The sequence below is a fragment of the Aotus nancymaae genome, unplaced genomic scaffold (assembly GCF_030222135.1).
Source record: "Aotus nancymaae isolate 86718 unplaced genomic scaffold, 86718_ANA_hifiasm-v0.15.2.pri h1tg000046l, whole genome shotgun sequence".
Lineage (NCBI taxonomy): Eukaryota > Metazoa > Chordata > Mammalia > Primates > Aotidae > Aotus > Aotus nancymaae.
Genome location: NW_026988460.1, coordinates 7,515,965 through 7,540,376, shown reverse-complemented (window position 1 = coordinate 7,540,376; position 24,412 = coordinate 7,515,965). Strand labels below are relative to the sequence as shown.

The 24,412-nt window shown below is 38.3% G+C and overlaps 1 protein-coding gene and 1 non-coding gene across 2 annotated transcripts in view; both read left to right on the top strand.

The window, feature by feature from the left end:
- The window catches only part of PDZRN3 (PDZ domain containing ring finger 3), a 250,708-nt gene that overhangs the window by 25,030 nt on the left and 201,266 nt on the right, over window positions 1-24,412 (top strand). The window contains exon 3 of the mRNA XM_012474234.3: window positions 3,908-4,015. Within this exon, the coding sequence (XP_012329657.1) occupies window positions 3,908-4,015 (108 nt within the window). The remainder of the gene's footprint in view (window positions 1-3,907; window positions 4,016-24,412) is intronic.
- LOC135268938 (U7 small nuclear RNA) lies at window positions 12,374-12,436 on the top strand. Its single transcript, XR_010337273.1, has one exon. It is a non-coding gene; the product is annotated as a U7 small nuclear RNA (small nuclear RNA).

Below are 24,412 nucleotides of genomic sequence, written 5' to 3'. Positions count from 1 at the left end.
CCATGGGTTAGAACATGAGCCTATGTTCTGCAACTTACCCTCAAGAACATGTTTTGCCATTTAGCACAGATGTGTTGGCTGTTCTTTGTTTATACTCATAATTATTCCTCCACCCTCTGTTACCAGTTTTGAGAAACAACTTCAATAAATTAAGATTCACTTCACAATTAGATGTTTCACAAGCTGTAGCAAACAAAAGAACCCAAACCAAGAAGACCTATTCTCTGCCTCAGGTCTAAACCACACCAAAGCTTAATGTTGGAAATTGCTCAAAATGGAGAGGCCTGTGGCCAAGTGATTGTTGGGAAACCTACTATGTTAAAGCCAGTGAAGATGGTGTTCAGTTTCTACACTCACCAGGTGCAAAGTGACATTCCAGCCCCACTGGAATACAGTTCTTCCTTGTGCTTATCAAAGTGCATGTTTAAGTTATTTTCTTCTTCTTTTATAAAAGGTGATTTGAGTACGAGCCAGACCTGATTTTGTAGCTTGCATTCGTATTTTCAGTTTATATGGCCTTTTTGCAAGAACTGCCTGCATGGCCCCCAGAGGAAAATTTAATTCCACGTGCATATGTTTGCCATAGTGTTTTTCAGAATTTGTCATGATTAGCAGAAATAGCATAATGAAACCTAAATGTATTCTGCGCCGTTGCCTGGAAAATCTGGCAGGTCATCGAGTACATGCTACAAAGCCAAGATGAGCAACAGCGCACACGTTGTTAGTTACTAGAAGAGTACAGTACAAATGATGTCTGTGTTTCCCAAGGAATTCCTGTGTTAGATGCTTGGTTGGGTTATGAAATAGCCCAGCCATATCTCTGACATAAGGCTTTCATTGCATGATCAGTATATAATGCTCTTGGCAAAATCATATCATTCGTTTGTTAGTCCTCATATCCCTAAAGAAACAGCAGCCAGTCTGTTGTATCAAACCTTTCACTTAAGCCTTCAGGAAGTATACTTTATTGTTAGGTACCTCTGCTATGAAAACAATCCCTTTCATTTCTCTCTTACTCAAGCCAGCAAAATGAAATGAATTCCAAGTCATATTAGTTCACCTTGATAAATAGCTCTGTGTGTGTGTGTGTTTGGGGAAGTGTGAACTCTAACTTAAAATGTGTTAGGAGAGGAGCCAAACAAACGAAGAATAAAGAGTTACCTTTTAAGAGAAAAATCTAGCTACCTGGTTTTTGTGACTTTTTTTTTTTTTTTTTGAGATGTGGGTCTCACTCACCCAGGTTGGAGAGCAGTGGCTCAGTCTTGGCTTACTGCAATCTCTGCCTCCCAGGCTCAAGCCATCCTCCCACCTCAGCCTCCCAAGTAGCTGGGACCACAAATGCCTAGCTGATCTTTTGTGTTGATAGAGATGGGGTTTTGCCATGTTACCCAGGCTGGTCTTGAATTCCTGAGTTCAGGCGATTCACCAGCCTCAGCCTCCCAAAGCGCTGGGATTGCAGGTGTGAGCTGCCACGCCCAGCCTGCTTTATGTGCTTTTTGCATCTTCCCCACCCCTCACTACTGCCTTAATTTAATCTAACTTCTGGTGTTTGTTCTTGCCTCTTCCTCTCTGATTTTTGCTTGAACTTTCTAGTGCTCCTTAAGAGTTATTACTTATGTGCAGTGTGATAGTTTGCAAAACAAACGAAAGCCAAAATCCCATCCCCTATCTCCCTCTTCCTCCAGCCAAGAAATGCAAAGTGGTTAAATCAGAGTAAACACAGATCTCTTTTCATTTGATATATTGACATCACCTCTTAGGGAACTCAAGCTTGTTCATAAATCTTTTGTGGTCCATTGAGACTCTTCAAGTTCATCTAGTGGAATATTCCATAGCCTGAAATGTTGGACTCTGAATTTCTGTATATTTTGAGTTTTTTCAGTGGGAGACAGTATTGTATACAGATCATGTGCAAGAGGATTAGCTTTGCCTCAGTTTGAAACTATACCACTTTTGGGTGAATTGCTGACTGTCTCCCAGTCTCAGATTTTTCATCTGTGGAATGGATAATAATAGTACTTATCACTTGTGGTTATTGTGAGGATTAAACAGTTCACATAGAGCACTCACTGCATACCTGGTATCTAGTATGTGCTCAGTAAAGGAAGCTGTTGTGCAGCTTTATACACACATTTCAGCTGTGCATGTAGGGAGCTACACAGATGTGTTCAGACTAGTGCATCAGTAAGGCTGCTGTGAGAGAGGAAGGAGGCACAGATGTATTCAGACGATGAAGAGTTAGTTAGGAGGCCTGTGCGGAGCCCTGTGATGCTCAACAGGGATGCCTTTAGAGGATAGCTGATCCTACACAGCACCCACAGGCTCCCTGACCCTTCTCTTGGAAGAGCGTTGATGGAATCCAGATGCCAGTTAGAGACGTATCTTTGTCACGTGGGGATAAATGTTGGGAAAAACACTTAATGCTCATTTTAGGTTGTGATTTTGGTTTCTTTTGATGAATCATATGACATTTTACACACACTCTGTCTCTGTCTCTGTGTGTGTGTGTGTGTGCGCGTGCGTGTGTGTGTTTGGGAAATGTGAAAAGGGAAAGAGAGAAGGACTGAGAAATGTATGTTTTTCCAATCTTAGTTATTGCTGTTGCATTTGAAGGGGTAGATTGAATCACACTTGAAGTCACAGTAGAATATAGGGGTTGTTTTTCGGTTTTGTTTTTTACTGTTTAAAGAGGAAAATGTTTTATTTTCAGAGTTTTTTTTAACAAATGGAATTTTTATATATTTGTATTCAGAGTAATTGTTATTGAAATAAATCTTCTAATGACATATGGCAAGGAATTTACCATGACTAGATTTTGGAGTTTTTGTGGAACGTTCTGAGCTTACATTTCAAGTGATTTTGTTTGGAAATATCACGATTGTGCCATTTAATTTATAAATCCATCTGTTAATCACTGGAAATTTAATCCACACACTTGGAGAGAATTCATTGCAGTGCTGTTTGAAAATAAGTTCATGAACAAGCTGTTTTATGAGCTTGTTGGAGCCTTTTGATTTTAAGGAAAGGAAGGAGTTTGAGCAGTAAGCTGTTTTCATTTCCAAAAAGTTGTACTTCTGACATTTAATTCAAAGATCTAAAGGGATTCCAGGAGGCCAGAGATTAGAATTTTTTAGGACTGGAGTGGTGGTAGTACATCAGAACAAAAACAAAATATCTGTTTTCACAGTAAAATTATTAGATATTTACGAGCTTAATAATACTCTGTGCAAATGAGAATGTGGGAAAACACTCTGTCTAATGAACAATCAGTATAAACTCTCTGAAAAGCCAGTGGCAATATCTATGAAATGTACATATCCTTTGACCCAACAGTTCCATTGTTAGGGATTTGCCCTAGAACTATAATAGCAAAGATAATTTAAAATGCAAGTAGGAGAGTATTATCACAGCATCGTTTAATCACAACAAATGAAAACAGTGTTTATTAGCCTCATGTTGGATACTATTCAGTCACTTAAAGAAGTAAGGCAGACGTGGGGAATTGGTAGCAGAAGATCTTCGTGATTTTGAGTTAAATGAGAGAGGCAAGGACCTAAGATATAGCATAATCCCATTTGTGTGCAAAAAGGAATAAATGCATATTTAGGAAGGTGATGCATTAAAATGCTTTAGAAAGGATGCATAAAGTCAAATAGCTACCATAGAGGGGAAGAAGGACAATGGGTTGGAGATAGCAGGGATGTTATTTTACGTCCTTTGGTGTGGTTTGAAATATTTTACTGTGTGTTTATTTTAGTTTAAAACAGAAATTAGGAGAATCAAACACCTTTTACCCTATTGCCGCTTTTGACGCAGCAAGAGTCAATTACTGTTTTAAGAGTGTAAGCTTTGCCTTCATGCCCAACTTAATGCCTAGCATTCATGCATGTGTTTTTTTAACCCAAAGGACAACCACGATGGATCATCCAGTGAAGGAATCTTTGTATCCAAGATAGTTGACAGTGGGCCCGCAGCCAAGGAAGGAGGCCTGCAAATTCATGACAGGATTATTGAGGTATGTGAATACTGGCCAGTGTCTTTTAATAGGCTAAATGCCATCCCGTCTTCATCCAGCTCAAAGCAAGATGTTTGGTTGGGGAGGGAGGCCTGAAGTGGTAGATGGTTGAGCAGGAGTCACACTTCTCTGATTGTGTGGGACCAGATTGAGTGTTGATTGCCTTGGTGTTAAATTTTTGTTAAATGTAGAAAAGCCAGATGATGAGTGGAATGTTTGCAATTTGGCTTTTTCCATGTGGACCTGACTCTGTTTCATATGCATTGGTTGAAGTTTTGCGCCAAAACCATTAGAGAGTTGGCTGTTAGAACCAGATGAATAATCCGTGTCGTACAAATTGTGCACTCTGTTCATATTGATTATCAGGGTACAATTGTGTCAGCTTTGGGGTCATTCCAATGTCCTTAGATCTCACAGCACACACTTACTTTTACAAATGTGTTCTCTCTGTTATGTTTGTCTTCTTTGCCTGTTGTTAGTTGTGAAACCTGACTGCCAGGGCAGGCAGAGGTTGATATTAGGGTTCACATATCATCACCCACTCCATTTTTAGTTCTTCATTCGTCGTTACAAACTTTTATACAGCAAGTCTGTAGATTCATGTAGGGGAAGTGGATCTCTCAGCCCCACCATACAACACTTTAGAACAGGGTTGCAGTGTTCTACGATGCTCTGAGTCACTGAAAGAGAGAGAATGATTTGTTGCTCCCTCATATGGGCTCTTGTTGCAAAGTTTGATATAAAGGAGTAGTTTTTACTGATGTTTTGACCATTTTCATAGCTCTTTGGATGGATACATATATGGCTAAATTGATTGGCTTTCCTATTAGGCAAAAAAAAAATTTGAGAATCCACGATGATATGCCAGACTCCACAAGAAATTCATCCATGGGCCATAGCCGTAATACAGTACAAATAGAAGAAACCAGAAAAACAGCACCGATACCAGCGGGTGTTTGTTTTCCACACACATTTTTATAATGTCTGTATTTCCTGAGTATTTTCATGGCCCATTTCAAAATTTTGGACTGAGTGGGAGCTAGGACCAAGAGCTAAGCCGTAAGTGAAGTTCACGTCTCTCACTGGATCGTGGCCACAGGCTTCTCCGGGGAAAGGAGCCTCAGCAAGACAGAGAATAAAGTCTTGGCGTTTCCAGTCTCATCTGGACACATTCTACAATGTGCAGTATGCTTCAGGATAATTTATAATCCTCAGGAAAATACACAGTTAAATCTCACAGGGAAAGCAAACTGAACCAGTTAGGGTGTAAGGCTCCCTCCTCTGAGGGAGGGAGTGCAGTGTGCTAACTTACATGTTAAAATGATACTTGATTTTGTTTTAAGGACTTACTAATATTGTTGCATCCCCTTTGAATGTTTGAAGCGTTCTTAAACTTGGAGCTTTTTTTGCTGCATGTTTTAGGGTCAGTCTTTGTGCTTCCCAGGTCAGGAGAGTGGATTTTTCCCTAGTAGGAATTTGCTTGGGCAAGAGTGCTTTCTTAAGAACTCAAATGTGTTACTTACAGTCTTTCTCGAGGGTGAATACATTTTCTGAGACTATTGTTCAAAAAGATAAGTACAGCTTCCGTTGCCAAGGGTTTGGCGGAACAGTCAGTTTCTCTAAGTAATGGAATTTCATTGCTCTTATGTTTTGCAAACGAGAAATCTACAGCTGGGCAGGATTTTCTCTTGGCAAAGGATGATCTGTATTTGAAATGTTCAGTACGGTTTCTGGTAAGTCACATTCCTCTTTTGGACAGTATGTAAAATATTAATCATGTCTCAGTGTTGAGATGGAAAGGATGACCACAATAGAGAAACGATATATATGTAATTGCAATTGACACACTGTGCCCTTTGCAGTCAAATTCTAATCTCTTTTGACATGATACAGTGATTCCCATGACTGAAAATATGTTGTCTGGTTTACCTCGTCTATGTCTGAGTTTATTACCAGGAGGCATGAATGTGTGAGAGAAAGACAGTGTGAGAGTGAGTGTGTGTGTGTGTGTGTGTGTGTGTTTCATCACTAAGAAGAGTCAGAGTCCCTAGTTATCTACCTAATGTCTTCTTTTTCAGGGGAGTGGGCAAACCACCACCAGATCCTTACCACAAGACCCTTACTTCTTACAAAGGGCTACTTTTTATTAAATCCAGAGATACTGGTTGAGTCTTTTCTTTGGTGCAAAGTTCCTCTGCTCTGAATGGTATCTGTTCTCCAAGACCACAGCAGTGGTTCTCACCCACATCAGTGCCAGCCTCGCTCCTCCACATTTTTTATAACAAATACTTTGGAATTCCACCAGTACTGTGGTAAAATGAAATTTACAAATAACATATATATGCATATATACACAAATAATTGTAAAAATATATAGGTTGTAGCATAATAGAAAATAAAAGGAGGATAATTTATAATAAAATATATCGATATGCCAGTGTTCTGCCACAGTGACATTAGATGACACCAAGGCACTGTCAGATGCTCACACCTCTGTGTAGACTTTCTGGGATACACCTTATGTGGCTGTAGATGCTGTCGGATACAAGAGGCTGCTGCTGGTGGCCCAGGCACCATGAGTGGCCTTGCTGTACATGATGTGAATTTCTACTGTAGTGAACAGGTCATGGCTCTGACACAAACAACTACAGTATTGCTTTGATTTATAGGAGTTGTATTCCCTGTAACGTCTCTGTGTGTATATATATATATGGCGAGAAATACATGTGGTAAAATATAACAAAATTTACCATTTTAACCATTTTAAGTTCAGTAGCATAAATTGCATTAATTTATGTTGCAGAAACAGTACCACTATCCATCATCTCCAGAACTTTTTCATCTTCCACAACTCAAACTCTACACCCACTAAATACTCCCTCCCCACCTCAACTCCTAGAAACCACCATTCCACTTTCTGTCTTTAGGAATTTGATTTGTAAATGGAATCATGTAGTATTTGCCTTTTGTGAATGGCTTATTTCAGTCAGCATAATATCGTCAAGGTTCGTACGCGTTGTAGCATCTTGTAATTTTCTTCCCCTTTAGGGCTAAATAACATTCTGTTGTCTGTATTTACCACATTTTGTTCATTCATTCATTCACCTAGTGATGGGCACTTGGGTTGCTTCAGACTTTTTGTTGTCTTGAATAATGCTGCTGTGGACATGGGTGTACAATGTGTGTATATTTAAACTGCAAAAATTTCTTTTGTGTTTATATTTAAAACAGAGTTAGGTCTATGTTCAGGTAATTATAAAAAACTTGTTATTTTATCTTCATGACCATCTGGTGGGATATGTGAAAGTTGTGCTGGAGGCAGAACCATTCTTCATTGCAGGAGACTCTTCATGTCATCTCTGGCGCATACCCCAATTGCTGTGATGGTGAAAAATGCGTCTGCAGATTGCTAAAACTCCCACTGGGGAGTGACAGGGACACCAGGGAGAATCACTGAGGTAGAGGTCTGATTTATTCCAAAACCTTGAGATAGGAGCTCAGGGACAGAGTTGTCAACATCCGTCTCTTCCAACTATACTGCCTACATGATGTCCCCTAATTGGGTTCCTCGCACGAGTGCTCCCAAGGCCTGATAAGAAAGCCTGAGCTGGCCTGTCCTGGGGCTGTGGCTGGGAATCTGGAGGCCCCTTAGATTAAATGCCCTCGCAGCCCACGTGGCTGCAGGGCCCATGCTGTCCCCTGGAATCCCATGTGTCTATCTGCCCTGGGTCTAGATGGACAGACGTTCATCATACCTATTCCATCTCACATTTGGTACTGGGATTCAGCAAGTTCTGACTTACTCGGTATTGGCTTCTGATATTATTGTATCTTCCCTGCACCCCTCTTACCTGTGAGCTGCCCCTGGTCCTTTTTACAATTTCTGACCCCACTTTTGATTGCATATACTCATTGCTTTTAGAAAACTAAATTTAATTTCTCCCTGGTGTCTTTTAATATTCATTCAAAACTGTAAATATCTCAGTGCCTTTAGTTTTTCCGCATCTGAGCCTACTATCTGAACTGTGTTTTAAAGACAGTGAAAGGCTCCTATACTTTGATATCACCAGATTTCTTAAAGGAACTATATTCTTATTGTTTCAAATAGTTTGAGAACTGTGGAAGAATTTTCCCAGTGCCCAAAGTGTGGGTTATCCAACTGAAGAAGATTTCCTCATCCACAAATACATCACCTTTCTCTGTGAACTCGGGAGTCTACTTTAGGCAAATCTTATTCTACTGAAAGTTATTTACAAGAGTGCAAAAAGGTAAAAAATCACACAAGGTCAATATTACCCTCAAAATTCTTTTGGGGAGGTGCCATGTGGAAACATACCATCTATCTGTAAGTCCAGCCAGCTGGTTTTGCACGGCGTTGGATCACCTCACTGTCTCTCAGTTGACTGCCATATGGAGTGTTTGGCTTGTTCTGTTACCTCATTTGGCAAAATGCTCATGCTGAGAAAAGCACCGAGAAACTGAGACCTACTAAGAAAACAGCAAATTCACTTTGAGGCATGTAGTATTCAATATTTTCTCTCCATCCACTTTTTTTTTCTTTTGGCATGCCTTGCCTATAAGTTAAACACACCTCTGATCTAACTCTACTGAAATTCTTTCTCAAAGACTTGTAGAGGCCATCCACATCTATATTTCTTGCCAGTCTTCAAGCCATACAGGTTGGAGAACCGAGCTCATTTTTGTGTTATAGTAGGCTTGCCTTTGGTGATAAATGAATCTGCATAGCAATTGTGTGGGTTAAATGCTGTTCTGCTTTGAGATAGCAATCTTGATTTTCTGGATGCAATGAAAGTGGGATACTTAAGCCCTCTATTCCCAATAACCATTATTTCATACAATCTTCTGTAAATATGCATTCATCTTGAAAGTGTTATGATTTAAAACCCAAGGATATCATTACAGAAGCTGTAGAACCTCAAAGGCTTTTGTATAAACCAATCATTCTCTTTTTTTGTTTATTTTTGGTTTAGTTGGACTGTCATTGCCAACAAGGTTTGTTGCACGGTCAACTAGAAAGGATTAGAAGTGCTTTCCCTCCCAGAGCCAGGCTACTTGGTGGAACAAAGTGAGATTTTACTGCTTGTTATTGTTAGGTAAGAAGATACTTTTCTGAGACCCACTAAAGTTGCAAAATGGCATGTAAATTAAGCTGGAGTATTTATTAAAAAAAAAAAAGCAATAGAAGACTCCCCTTTAAAATCGGAATGTGTCATTTCGACATAATTTCAGACTTGTAGATGTGGATTTCTATACACCATTGACCCAGATTTACCAGATATCAGCATTAACCACATTTACTTTATTCTTTTCTCTCTCTACTCTTTATTACTAACTTCATCAGTGTGAACTTTTTAGGAATGAGACATTCTCTTATGTCACAGTACGGTAATCTAAACCAGGAAATTCACATTGCTACAAAACTATTATCATCAGAATTTATTCTGCTCTTATTCACAGTCCCCATAATGCCCTTTATAGCAAAATAAAGCCCTTCCATGGGTTTTATTCCATTTTCATATTTATTTAGTTTTATTACTTTAGAACAATTGCTCAATTTTTGTCTTCCATATTACTGATATTTTTAAAGAATCCAAACCAGATCTTTTGTAGACTGTCCCTTAATTTCTGTTTGATGTTTCCTTTTGGATGGATCTGGTTCACACATTTTGGGTGAGAATACCACGAAAGTGATAGTGTGTCCTTCTCAGTACATAATGTCAGGACTCACATTAGATGAATTTATCCCTTTATTTATGTTAACTTGAACCAGTTGATTAAAGTCATGTGTCTGTCTCCACTATAAAGTTACTATTTTCTTCTTTATAATCAATAATTATCCTGTAGGTAGATACTTTGAGGCTATGTAAACATCCTGCTACTCCTCAAACTGTCACACACTGGTTTTATCATCCATTGACTGTGTTTGATTGAATCTATTCTTATTGTGATGATTGACAAATGGTGATTTTTCTAACTCCAATCCTTCCACATTAGTTGACTTTCTACTATAAATAGAAGTATTCCTTGGCCGGGCGCAGTGGCTCACACCTGTAATCTCAGCACTTTAGGAGGCTGAGGCGGACGTATCACAAGGTCAGGAGATGGAGACCATCATGGCCAAAATGGTGAAACCCTGTTGGTACTGAAATGCAAAAAATTAGCCAAGTGTGGTGGTGCACACCTGTAGTCCCAGCTACTTTGGGAGGCTGAGGCAGGAGAATCATTTGAACCCAGGAGGTGGAGGTTGCAGTGAGCCGATATTGTGCCACTGCACTCCAGCCTGGCGACAGAGCAAGACTCTGTCTCAAAAAAAAAAGGAGTATTTCTTTTTCCCCTATTTAATCTATTTGTCTGTCTCTTTCTCTATCAATATGGACTCATGAGTTTTTATAATTTGGTGGTCACATTGGCCAAGTTTTGGCCAAATGGAGCTCATTTAAGCTTTTAACCTGTGCCCTTTTAATATGTTCTCATCATGTTTTGAGCACTTTCCTACTTCCTAGCACAAGATATTCCAGGTTAATCTACTGTCCTTGTCCCAGTTCTGAGATGTGCATTTTTTTCAAGGACCTCTACCTTCATTTAGTGGAGAATAGTATTTAGAAACCAAAATATGGGTGCTAGGGTGCTCATTATGGTTGAGATTTCATTGCTTCTAGGCACCTTCCATAGATAGAGCTAGAAAATGTAAATATGTAATATAAACACATGTACAGATGCACCACGATAATAGCATATACCTCTCTTTGCATTCATCTATCTACATATCTTGGAAACTATGCCTATATTAATACCTCCAATTTTAGTCCAAGTCAGTTTGTAATTCAGTTTGTAATTTCTAGAGGAGTCCTTTTTAAAATACTGATCCATGTGCTTTTTTCCTTTGAATTAAATCTGTGATCTTTGCTTAGATGTTATGAGTGAATTAAAAATTATTAGTGAAAATTGTTTAAAATGTTTTAATTTTTGGTTTGGTTTTGGAGAAAAAATATGCTGTAAACCAAATGACTTTGTAATTATATTTTTCTTGTCATTGTAGGAGTAAGAAAGGCTTGATATTTCTCCTTAACTATATACAGGAAAGTTATTTTGTTAAACAGGCACAGATATGCATAATCCATTTTTGGTTAATGTGGGAAATAAACACATGAGGCTGTACTGCTTTTCTCCACAGGGACTGATCCCCATTTACCATATTCAGCAGAGGAGTATGAAAAGTTTGGTAGCAGTTACCTAACTTAAGAAGTAAAACCTATTCGTGTTAATTTGAAATCTCTAACTTAGTTACCCAAATGTTCTGTTTTGATGAAAGAGGCTTGATATAATTCAAGCTGTGTTGAAAAGATTCATTGTTAGCTGCAAAAGTAAGCAGATTTTAGAGATCAGTTACTGGTAATGGACTCCAACTCTCCATTTCCGGGGGTGGAAACTAGAGTTTCATCTTATATACCAATTTCAGTACATACAATGACAATGACATCACCTTGGATTATGGTGTCAAAAAATTCTGAGGACATTCCTGGATTGATTGGAGATGAGCCTTGTGATCATTTAGTGACGTTTGTCACAGGCACACAAATAAGGAGAGGGAAGACCCTAACACAGTTAGGTAAGTCATCTTGGAAATGCAGCTGATCTTACTATTATAAGGGACATCTTGGAGTAGAAAGAACTGTTAAGATTTAAATCAGGAGACCCAGGTTTAAGTCTCCACCCAGGTATTCACTCTGTGGTCTTGGAATCCTAAATTTTGAGTCTTCATCTCTAGAATGGGAGGACTTTTTACTGCTTTTCTTTCCTACCTGTCATGCTGTCTGGATGGATAAAGAAGACAATGTAGGTAAAGGATTTTTGCAATTAAGTACAAAGGTGGAGAATTAATACTTCAGATTAAAATTTTTTGTACAGGATATGTGATCTTAATATCAAAGCCAAATATAGAAGTTAGCAAAAACATTTCTGAGATCTGTTTCCTTCTTATTTATGTATATCAGCAAGAATGTGGAGCTGCTGTAGCATTATTGAGAAAATCTTAAACTATTTCATGCAGACATACTTTCCATAATTAACAATGTATCCAAAAAAAAACAGTATATCCAATTGAAACCAAATAGTCTCCCTTTAATCCATGGTTGCCTTAAACAATATATTGTGTATTAATTTCTTACTAATAAACATACATAGCTTATTGTGTGATTGGGCTTTGTTATATTTATTACTGTTATTATTTTCCTTATTTTGTTATCAAAACTAGCCTTTCAGTGAATATCTTTCTAACATACATTGCTTTCTACTAGTCAGATAAACATAAAACTTAAGTGAAGAGTGGACTGTATGGAGTGCTACAGCTCTTTCAGAATTTACCTAGCAGATTTTTCAGTTTTTACTAGAAAAACCAGTAGGAAAAAAAAAAAAAGAATAAAACATGGTATGATGTGTTTTTCTTTGTTTTTAGGGCATTTATTTAGATTAGTCTTTGCAGGGGAAAAATACTCTGAGCTAATGAGCATTTTATAGTTATTATAGTTATTTTATTTGGTGGGATTATAGGGAACTTTAAATAAGTAAAGCCACATTTCTGTAATGTTGGAATTTTCTAAAGTGAGTATTTTTTATGTATATAATTCAGTAAACAGAATGGAAAACTTGGTGAGTTAAGAGTTTCCTTTGAATTTTCAATATCACAAAGTGATATTGAAATATCAAATACCACTCCAGGGTGGGTAGCTGGACTCCTGCTTGTATATTTCCTTTTAAGAGTCACTTAACATTCTCATTTCTACAAGCTCATAGCATATGGCACCATGTACGGAAATGCATAGGTGTCTGTCTCATGCTGAAACCCTGCAGTCGGGATATTGGGTGCTTCTCTTCGGCAGAGTGTCTCTCCCATCCTCTGCCCGGGTTAGAGTTTACTTTGTATCGACACTGTGTACTTTTGTGGGAGTTCTGACTCCACAGAAGTTTTAAATCTATTCCCCAAAGTCTTCCTTTCATAAAAAGATTTAATTATGTAATCCACAAAGCATTTTAAAATGAAGAATAAATTAGAAGTAACCAGTGTCCCCATTAAAGTTTTTGAGTAACGATTAGGTCAAAAAATTAAATCTTGGGTAGTTTCCTGAGGACAATAAAACAAAACACTAAACTCTTGACAGCAATACAGGTCAAATATGTTTTATATTGTCATCTTTACTTGTGATATCTAGACACGTTAAATATGGGGGTTTTCCATCAAAAAATGGGCAAAGGATATGAACAGGCACTTTTCAAAAGAAGACATTTATGCAGCCAACAAACGTATGAAAAGAAGCTCATCATCACTGGTCATTACAGAAATGCAAATCAAAACCACATTGAGATACCACCTCAGGCCAGTTAGAATGGCAATCATTAAAAAATCAGGAGACCACAGATGCTGGAGAGGATGTGAAGAAAAAGGAACACTTTTACACTGTTGGTGGGAGTGTAAATTAGTTCAACCATTGTGGGAGACAGTGTGGCAATTCCTCAAGGATCTGGAACTAGTAATACGATTTGACCCAGCAATCCCATTACTGAGTATATACCCAAAGGATTATAAAACATTCATCTATAAAGGCACATGCATATGTATGTTTATTGCGCCACTGTTCACAATAGCAAAGACTTGAAACCCACCCAAATGCCCATCAAAGAGAACTGGATAAAGAAAATGTGGCACATATATACCATGGAATACTATGCAGTCATAAAAAAGGATGAGTTCCTGTCCTTTTCAGGGACATGGATGAACCTGGAAACCATCATTCTCAGCAAACTGACGCAAGAACAGAAAACCAAATACCACATGTTCTCACTCATAAGTGGGTGTTGAACAATGAAAACACATAGACACAGGGAGGGGAATACCACACACTAGGGCCAGTTGTGAGGCGGTATTGGGGGTGTTAAAGGAGGGATAGCAGTGGGTGGGGGGATTGGGGAGGGCTAACATTAGGAGAAATACCTAATGTAGGTGACAGGGTTAGGGATGCAGCAAACCACCATGGCGTGTGTATACCTATGTAACAAACCTGCATGTTCTGCACGTGTACCCCAGAACTTAAAGTGTAATTAAAAATCAACAAATATGGGGGTTTTGAGAGCAGTAACCTTATGTTTTTTTTAAGTAAGTTTTGTCTTTTCATCTGTTGCTATAACACAAAAAGAGCCAGATGCATTTTTTATTGAATTTGGAAGGTGTGTTTGGGATGGCCTGGCTTAAATGCTAATCTGTGAAGTATATGTAACATGAGAGAGCACTAGGGGAACCATTTAAAGCAGTAGGCAGACATTATTGTGGAGCAAAACTAAGCGCAATGCCTATAGACTAGGGTGGTATGAACAGGCGGAAAGAGTGTTGACAATCAAGAATTGTCAATGGGAATTGCAAATAAGGAGACACAGGGCAGAATGGCAGCTGCAAGCACTGATTTGCAATTATGCCACTTTCACTGGGAACTCTGAGTACTCCGGGGTGGGTAGCTGCCACAGCTTGCTTGCTTCTAATGAGGATTAATGATTCCTTTGAGCCTTACAGTGGAGAGCAGCTGGTATGGAATGAGTCTGCCACACCAAGTGCCACAGTGCTCAGTGGAGACCTCTGGCTTTTACCCTGTTAAGTCTATTTTGATGGCCACGTGGACTGCTTAGAAACTAGGTCCTACCCCTTTTCTCCTGAGAGTGGCACTCCTCTCTGCCCTTTTGGCGCTTTTGATTCTCTTTATTTCCTTCTTCTCTTCCTTCTTTCCTGCTAGCCCTAGTGGGTTTTTTGACAGCTTTCAGGGATCCAGAGAACCTAAAGCCTAAGTGTTTGGTTTCCTAGGCACTTCCTTTCCCCACAAAAGACAAATGCAAGTAAGCTTTTAAAACAAGCTAAGTATGTTTATTTTTTATTTTTCAACATTTGGAGACACTCTGGGGTGGAGCAAAATTGATGCCAAGTATCTAATTTTAAAAGACAGTCTTTTTGTTCTTTTCATAGAATGATTTTTGCTAGGAAATGTATGTATGTTCCCAGACATACTAATTTGAGGGACCCATTAGCCAGATACATGCAACCTGGTTAGGGGTTGATTTTAAACATTGAATAGGGGATGAATTATATAGCATAATCTATATAATTGTTGTGAATTGTTAAAAATCTTCGTGTTATATCAGTTCTTAGGATAACAGTGGAAGAGAAACCATTAGTAGTCATATGTTCATTTGTTGGTGTGCACTGAGGTCTGCCTAATATGAGATAGGTCAGGATACCCAGAGAACTAGTACATAGTAAATTCCCTGGCTCTAGGGAGTTTATATGTGAGACCTATGTTTAGAGGAAGATAACTGACACTGAGTTAATTAGAAGCGCAGCCAGTATAAAACAGAGGTTAAGCGCCACGGACTCTGGAATCAGATCAGCTTTTGAATTCTATTTCTACCATTTGCCAGCTTCATGATCTTGGAGAAGCTTCTTATCTCTGAGCATTGCTTTCTTCTATAAAATATGGATAAAGTTGCCATAATAAAGAAAATATTCTTTGTGTGTCTGAATTGTGTAAATTTGGCCCCAGAATAAATGCTCACCAGGTGATTAGCTATGCTACGTTGTTTCCTGTGGGTCTTTAGAGACTGGGCTGGCAGAGCCTTACAGCAAGCCAACACTTTGATGACGGCTATATGGCACAGTTTCACAAACCCGAAACTACACTTGTGAATAGACCGTTTTAATTTGTTTTTTATTTCTTTTTGATATTAGTGACCCTTTGAATCTGGATTGAGTAAGAGCTGCCACTTCCTATGGCCATATAAATCACAATAATTGATCAATCAGGAGTAATTCTTAATTTACATCTTAGTGTGAACAACATGGTAATTCATTGCATATGTGCTGACATAAGTGTTCCAGAAATAAAGTCAAACAATCGAGTGTTCAATATCAGCTATTTTTAAAGTGCCAAAAACATTAAGATTTCTGTTTCCATGTTGACTCACAAGGAATATTGGGATTTTCTTAAAATTATGAGCAGTTCGTATTTCTTTAGCAAAAATGTTCCTTAAAATTGAAATAGTTGAGTTTCTTTTTAGGGCACATTTTTATGTCTTGATATGAATATAATACACCATTGTAGAAAAATTTAAAAATACAGTAAGACATAAAGATGAATATAGAAATTCTTACTGATACTAAGTATTATCTTGACAAAATCTTTATCAGTTTTCTCATTCAGGAATGGATACAGTGGCTTCTGTATTAGAATCTGATGGGGCATGGGAATTGCATAAGGAAACAGATAATATTTTCATTATTTGTTCCAAAGTCTAGTTTAAATGAAGTGGGAGAACTTCAAGCAAAATAGGATTAAGTATTATTTTGTTGCAGCATTATTATTGGATTTCTGATACTTTGTGTCATTCTTTGAAATATCTGAAAGAGTGTGCTTATAAGAAATGTGAGTGAGATAATATTAACATATGAGGGGGAATTGGAATAGAATTGCTGGGATCTGGGAATTTGTAGAAGCAAGAGAATCAAGGTAAGTTTGAAAACTAGAAAAAAAAACTACTTTTTTTTTTTATTTTTTATTGCATTTTAGGTTTTGGGGTACATGTGAAGAACATGCAAGATTGTTGCATAAGTACACACGTGGCAGTGTGATTTGCTGCCTTCCTCCCCTTCACCTATATCTGGCATTTCTCCCCATACTATCTCTCCCCAACTCCCCACCCCCCGCTGTCCCCTCCCCTATTTCCCCCCAACAGACTCCAGTATGTGATGCTCCCCTCCCTGTGTCCATGTGTTCTCATTGTTCAACACCTGCCTATGAGTGAGAACATGCGGTGTTTGATTTTCTGCTCTTGTGTCAGTTTGCTGAGAATGATAGTTTCCAGGTTCATCCATGTCCCTACAAAGGACACAAACTCATCGTTTTTGATGGCTGCATAATATTCCATGGTGTATATGTGCCACATTTTCCCTGTCCAGTCTGTCATCGATGGGCATTTGGGTTGGTTCCAGGTTTTTGCTATTGTAAACTGTGCTGCAATGAACATTCGTGTGCATGTGTCCTTATAGTAGAATGATTTATAATCCTTTGGATATATACCCAGTAATGGAATTGCTGGGTCAAATCATATTACTAGTTCCAGATCCTTGAGGAATTGCCAGACTGTCTTCCACAATGGTTGAACTAATTTACACTCCCACCAACAGTGTAAAACTGTTTCTATTTCTCCACATCCTCTCCAGCATCTGTTGTCTCCAGATTTTTTAATGATCGCCGTTCTAACTGGCGTGAGATGGTATCTCAATGTAGTTTTGATTTGCATTTCTCTAATGACCAGTGACGATGAGCATTTTTTTCACATGCTTGTTGGTCTCATGTATGTCTTCTTTTGTAAAATGTCTGTTCATATCCTTCACCCACTTTTGAATGGGCTTGTTTGTTCTTTTCTTGTAAATCTGTTTTAGTTCTTTGTAGATTCTGGATATCAGCCCTTTGTCAGATGAGTAAACTGCAAAAATTTTTTCCCATTCTGTTGGTTGCCAATTCACTCTAATGACTGTTTCTTTTGCCGTGCAGAAGCTGTGGAGTTTGATTAGGTCCCATTTGTCTGTTTTGGCTTTTGTTGCCAATGCTTTTGGTGTTTTGGTCATGAAGTCCTTGCCTATGCCTATGTCCTGAATGGTTTTGCCTAGATTTTCTTCTAGGGTTTTTATGGTGTTAAGTCTTATGTTTAAGTCTTTAAAAAACTACTTTCTTTTTAGATGATGGTACCAAAGTTGTTGACATTTATTATTTCTCCATTCAAATGCCCAAGTTAGCACCTTAGTACCTAGAGGACTAATTCCCTCTGGTCTATGAACCAGTAGAGAGAGGCCTAATCAGAGGAAGGACACTAAGCGCCAAGTTAGGTGGAATTGTTTTCTCAGAGAATTGTTACCTAAACCTTGGTATTTGAATTCTACTGAAGTTCCAGAGGATACTTTAACTTTTATCAGCTACAGTCTTTTAAATCTGTGTGTGTTTTTTTTTTTTTTTTTTTTTTGAGACAGATACTTGCTGTGTCTCCCAGGCTGAAGTACAGTGGCGTGATCTCAGCTCATTATTGCCTCCAGTTCCCAGGTTCAAGTGATTCTTGTGCCTCAGCCTCCAAAGTAGCTGGGATTATAGGTGCCTGCCATCCCACCCAACTAATTTTTGTATTTTTAGTGGAGGTGGGGTTTCACCATGTTGGCCAGGAGGATCTTGAACTTTTGACCTCAAGTGATCCACCTGCCTCGGCCTCTCAAAGTGCTAGGATTACAGGTGTGAGCTACCAATCCCAGCTAATCTATGTTCTGAGAAATAATATTCTTTAGATTATTTAGCATTAAAGGGCTTGTAAAATACATATGTATATGTATAACTCTATATATATTAATCCATGAACATTAATGCTGAACATATACACTTTGTTGGCTTCACATTAGTAACTTAGGAGATTTTGCTTTCATTTTAAGTCATTTGTTGAAGACCCCAAGATGAATTGGATGAAGTTTCAAGCTGTTTTGTATATAGCCTGCATTTAATAATCTTTGTTCATGCTTTGTAATAAATGAAAGGAGAATCCTTTGGGCAGATGGTATTATGTAAAGTGGTGACAAGGAAATCTTTATTTTCACATAGGGACTTAATTACTTGTGAAGTGTATTTATAGGTAAGTTTAGGTTGGTTTGCTTGATATACTTAGTAAATATTAAAAGTGAAATCCAGAGATTCTTCATCTGTTGTACTTACTAGATTTAACAGAACATACAGGGAGTTACACTGATTCAGAGGGAAAAGGACAAGGAAGGAAATTGCTATTTCTATTTAAATAACATTTTTCTTTTCTCCTTTAGTTTTTTTAAAAGTTAAGCCCGTATGAAGTGTTCGTTTCCTTTCGTCATTAGAATATTAAAGGATTCAATAATAAGAGCTGTTTGTGGCCATTTGTAATAACCCATCCCAGTTCTAGGTGATATTTTAAAACTTAAACTAGTAGAGATAGAAGAGAGAAATTCGATGTGCTTCCTTTCATTCTGAGTCAGCTTCTTCCAGTCTTGATTAAGCATGATGTTTATGAGAAATATAAACCAAAAGCATATAAAAATAACATCCTATCTCCTAGGAGAATGGACCATTAAACTGTTTTATGAATACGCGAGAGGAAATCAGTCCTTCTGATGTATCACGGGATAGTGGAGAGAGTCCCCCTTCACTGGAGGAAAATCAGAGTGAAGGATGGTCAGTGAAGCCTGTTTAGCATTTTGCACTGATCATCAAACCTAAACAAGTGTTTCTCAGACTTGAGTCAGCCATATACCACATGCTCAGTTTTTGCCACATACGCACCACCTGTTTTGCTAAATGCTTAACATTATTCTTAAAGCAACATTCCTTTAACTTCATTTTGAAAAGAAATTGTGTGTCATGACTGTAAATGGAAAGTCATTGTCATGTGTTGTAAATAGAAGAGTAAAAATAAACAATGAAAATGTAGAGTTAGTCAATTTAAACTAGAGAGTTAGCCGAAAACTCTGGTCCTTGAGCCTTGCTTTCTCTTTGTCTAAGAGTGAAACTATTCAGTGGGAGGGAAACGGGCCTGAGGAGGGCTTTTGAGGATGCTGGTCCCATTCTGCTCCCAATCTGGGTAGTGGTTAAGGAGCGTGCTCACCTGTGGAAATGTACCAAGATGTACACTTGGGATGAGTTCACTTTCTATATGTTACATTTGTATAAACTTTATTTTTAAAAGTGATGCTACTTGTTTACAATAGCAAAGACCATGGAACCAACCCAAATGCCCATCAGTGATAGACTGGATAAAGAAAATGTGGTACATATATACCATGGAATACTGTGCACCCATAAAAAGGAATGAGATCATGTCCTTTGCAGGTACATGGGTGAAGCTGGAAGCCATCATCCTCAGCAAACTAACACAGGAACAGAAAACCAAACACTGCATGTTCTCACTCATAAGTGGGAGTTGAACATTGAGAACATATGAACACAGAAAGGGGAACAGCATGCACCAGGGCCTGTTGAGGGGTAGAATATGAGGGGAGGGAACTTAGAAGACAGGTCAATAGGTGCAGCAAACCACCATGGCACACATATACCTGTGTAGCAAACCTGCACATTCTGCTCATGTGTCTCTGTTTTTTTTTTTATTTAGAAGAAAGAATTTTTTTTTAAGTGGTGTTACAAACATTTTTGCCCCAAATTGACTGTCCTCTAGATCTAAGCAGATAGGTTAGAGATTGACAGTGGAATGACTTTAACTTGGGTTAGAGATTGACAATGGCCATCATGTCAGTCAACGTCCTTTAAATGGCAGAGCCCAGGGCCACTTAAAATAATGTGAAGTGCTCCCTGACTTCAGCTTGCCCAGGGCTGTCGTGTACCAGTCTGAGCTAACCTCTTCATGTGGCTGCTTTGGTTTGGTTGATTGAGGAAAGGAAGAGTCCTTGGAGATTAGAATCCACTGTAGAGAGGAAGAATTCTTTCACTGCTAAAAACTTCAGAGGCAGGAAGGTAAATATTAATGTCACTGACCAGAAATTGGGGAATCCCTCTTTGATAAACAGACTTTTGTTTGTTCATGTACATTTCTGAAAAACAATACTATCTTTATGCATTTGTAGCCATTTACTGTATGTACATTTGTCTGTCATGTAGCCCAAGCATAAATATAAGTACAACTCAAACAGCAACCATTCTGCACTGTTCTTTGAAAGAGTATTCTGCAAACTTTTTTGGTACTGACCTACAGTAAGAAATACATTTTATATATGACCCAGTGCAGCATTCACAAATGTAAGTGGGTCTGGTATATATGTTTAAAAATGAAAAAAAAGTTTCATGCGAGATATTTACCCTTACTACATGAAATGTAGTCTGGTATTTTTATCATTTTTCTTTTAATGCTGTTTGCCACCCACTAAGTTGATTTCATGGCTCACTAAAGGGCAGTGGCCCACAGTTTGAAAACATTCTGCTTTGGAGGACAGAGCTGTGCCTTTGTGGTAATAGCAGATGTCTTTCTGATATTGTACCCTGGGGTCTGTTGGATCTGCTCATGGTATAACTAAATCAAACCTGTTGGAGAAAGAATGAATCAAATTTAATATTAGACTATATAGGACTAAATTATAAAAATAATCTCCTCTACCTGTCACCTTTCCATTTACGAACTTCTTACTTGAGGCAAAGTTCATGGGCTCTGCACAGCACCAACAAACGGATGGTATTAACTCCTGCTTATTTGCATCATCATAGACTTAACACAAAGGAATGTTGCTCCAGCCTTTGGAGGCCTAACTCATTTCTAAGTGTGAAGCTTTCATGTGCAAGGTAATTTTATCTCCAGCTGAGGACATTTCTATCAGCTTAATGTTCGATGTGGATGCTTTGTGTGGCATGTATGGTGATCGCCTGCACTCTGGATTCTGGTGAGAAGGTAGTAAGTTATACCAAAATAGGCTTCTGAATCCAGCATCTCTGAGACCCCCCTGGTGAAGTGTCCCTGTGAGATTTGCAGTTTGTTGGGAAAAGATCAAGGAAGGCCCTGCTTGAGTGTAAGCTCTTGAGAGCCGGGACACATTGTGCTCTCCACACCCCATATGCTCAGTACAAGCACCGTGCCTGGTACAGAGTATTCAATCAGTAAATGTGTGTCGCCTGACTCAGAAATAGATGTTCAAGTCACACAATCAACTTCTGAGAGCAAAACTGCAGGCAGTCTAACATTAGAAGCATTCAGGGCAGGTGACAGTATGTCATGAGGCCTTGGGGACATTTGATACTTTGACAACACCTCCTGCAGACAGGTGGAATCTGCCAGCTGTCCATACGGGAATAGCAACGGGTTAAAATAAATATCTCTCCCAGTGCCAGGAGGAATTTAGGAGTAAAGAGTTCCTTTATTTAGAAGCAGGGGAATGAATGGGCTTGCCAGAGAGAAATCGTGAGGAATCCCTAATTTTGCTCTTTTTAAAAAAGATAAATATAATGGTACCATAAGAAAATCAGGAGTTTAATTTTTTGTATTCCACATTAGGTTTTGTAAAAACTAAACTTTGAACGTTTGCTGCATTTATGAATTCCAATATTTGTATTTTAAGTAAACTTTTTTCTCAGTTCTGTTTAACAATAAGACTTAGGAAATTGTGTTGTCTCTGGTTAACTGGCTGCATGCAAGACAGTAAGTTTCCTTTAGCAGTTGTGCTTTTTGCTTATGAAGGTGCCAGCTTTGCCACCGCATTTGGGAAATATTTAAAATTGGTCATCTTTCTCCTCTCCTTCATTGACTTGGATCTTATCTGCCTATTGAAACCTGTTTTGGCAATATAAAATCGGTAGCAACTAAGTTCTGGAAGATGCCTTTGCTGACGTCTATTTTGAGTGTGTCATTTCTTAATGGAAGTTTAGTCTGTATTGTTGTCACAGAATTTCCATACATGTTCCAGGAAATAATTCCTTTGCCACAGCTTCTTAATTAAACCAAATTCTCAGTGAAGTGATAAAGCACAGTGGAACTTTCTGAGAGTTTCTGGGGGTGCACGGACGTGGCAAGGGGGTGGATGCAAATGAGGACATTAAGCAAAGGACCTGAGAAAGGTCTTCATGGCTTCCTACCACCAGACCAAAACCTTGCTTTGATGAGCGAGATGATGTTTAAAGCCTGTAGTGATAAACAGATTTATTTTACATTTTTATTGTTAGCTATCTGCCAGAATGTCAATTTGTGTTCTGTGCTGAACTTGTGAGGAAATGTGACAATCCGAATTGAGGAATATTCTCATAGAATGACAATTATGCTGAACACAATGTAAATCTTAATATAAACAAACAGACCAAATAGAAACTCCCTAATAGACATTTCTGATCTGTTTTTCCAATTCCATTTGCTAACAAACTTTAAAACTTGAATCCCTAAACTTTAGAATGTTAAAACTAACAGCAGCTATCTTAGTTTTTGCTTTAAACACTCAGCCAAGAAAGGAAACTAAAATTGTTTAGAGTTAGTGGGGCATCTGCTTGTGTGTTTATATGCCAGCCAATTTAAAGCTGAAATGTTATCTCTTCAAAGTGAAGGCAGCCTGGACTCACATTAAAATAGTTTATTTTGAAAAAAAAATTTAAAGATTTCCAAAGGAGTAAAGGAGAAGATAAAGCCAAACCAGTGCAGTTCCTCTGTTTTTTTGGGGGTGTGAGATGGCAGAAGTCATTCAAATGGATGTTTTTAGTGGGTGATGTCCCAATTGCAAAAGTTACAAAGATAGTGATAAGCACTCTGCATATTTAGCTGCTTATGTCAACATATATATTGGTAATTTTGAGTGCATTTAATGTAGCATTTTGCTTAGCTTGGTATTCTAACAAGAATGAACATATTAATGATAGAATGCAATGTAGTTTTTGTGTTACTTTAGAGAGACTGCCATGGAATGCTGTTAAGTACATACCATTAGTAATACTAGAATCTAAATCAGAACACTAGAGGAATCAAAATAACTGTTACAAGTGACTTTGAAACAAACAAAAAACTAGGTAGTTTTATTAAATTTTATTAATGTTTTCTCTCTTTTGTAAATCAGCTTTTATTTCTTTTCTTATCCACAACACATAGGCATATTCACACACACACACACACACACACACACACACACACAGATACCATTAAATGAAGCACCATTTAACTCGTGCTGGAAAGGTAGCCACTTACTTAGTTGGGCAAAGTGTGTTTTTAGCACTCAAGTTCAGCTCCAAAGTGAAAGAGTCTGTCTGTCATTATCCTGGGTGGAAATGGTTCTTTTTCTGTGTTCATCATTTTTTTTCCTTTCCTTCCTAACGTAACCCCTGTGCCACCGAAAATTCAGTAGCAATCTTGGAAGATGCTCCTGTAACAAGGATGCCAGATTCTGCTCATTAAGAGCATTGAAGTAAAACTCGCAGGTTATAAAGGACCTGCTTTTTTTTTCCCTCTTTTTTTTCTTCCCTCATTTACCACACCAGACAGAGGGAATGTCCTGGCCTTGTCAGAGAGAGAAAATAACTGCCCGGCATTGGAAGGGAAAGCATAAAGCTAATTGTTGGTGACTTCATGTTACAGACCACCTAGGAGACAAAGCTAGAACATGACCTCTTTTAGACCTTATTAAGGAAACTGAAATGCCATTTTCATTTAATTTAGGAGAATACTGAAAGTGGTGGTAGACACCTTGCTGAATGTCTCTGGAGATTGGAAATAAGCTATTTTTACGTGATGTTAGGGTTGCCTACTAGGTTTAGTAAGCTGGCCATGGCATTCCCTTGAGCAGGGTCTAATGTGGGATCAGTC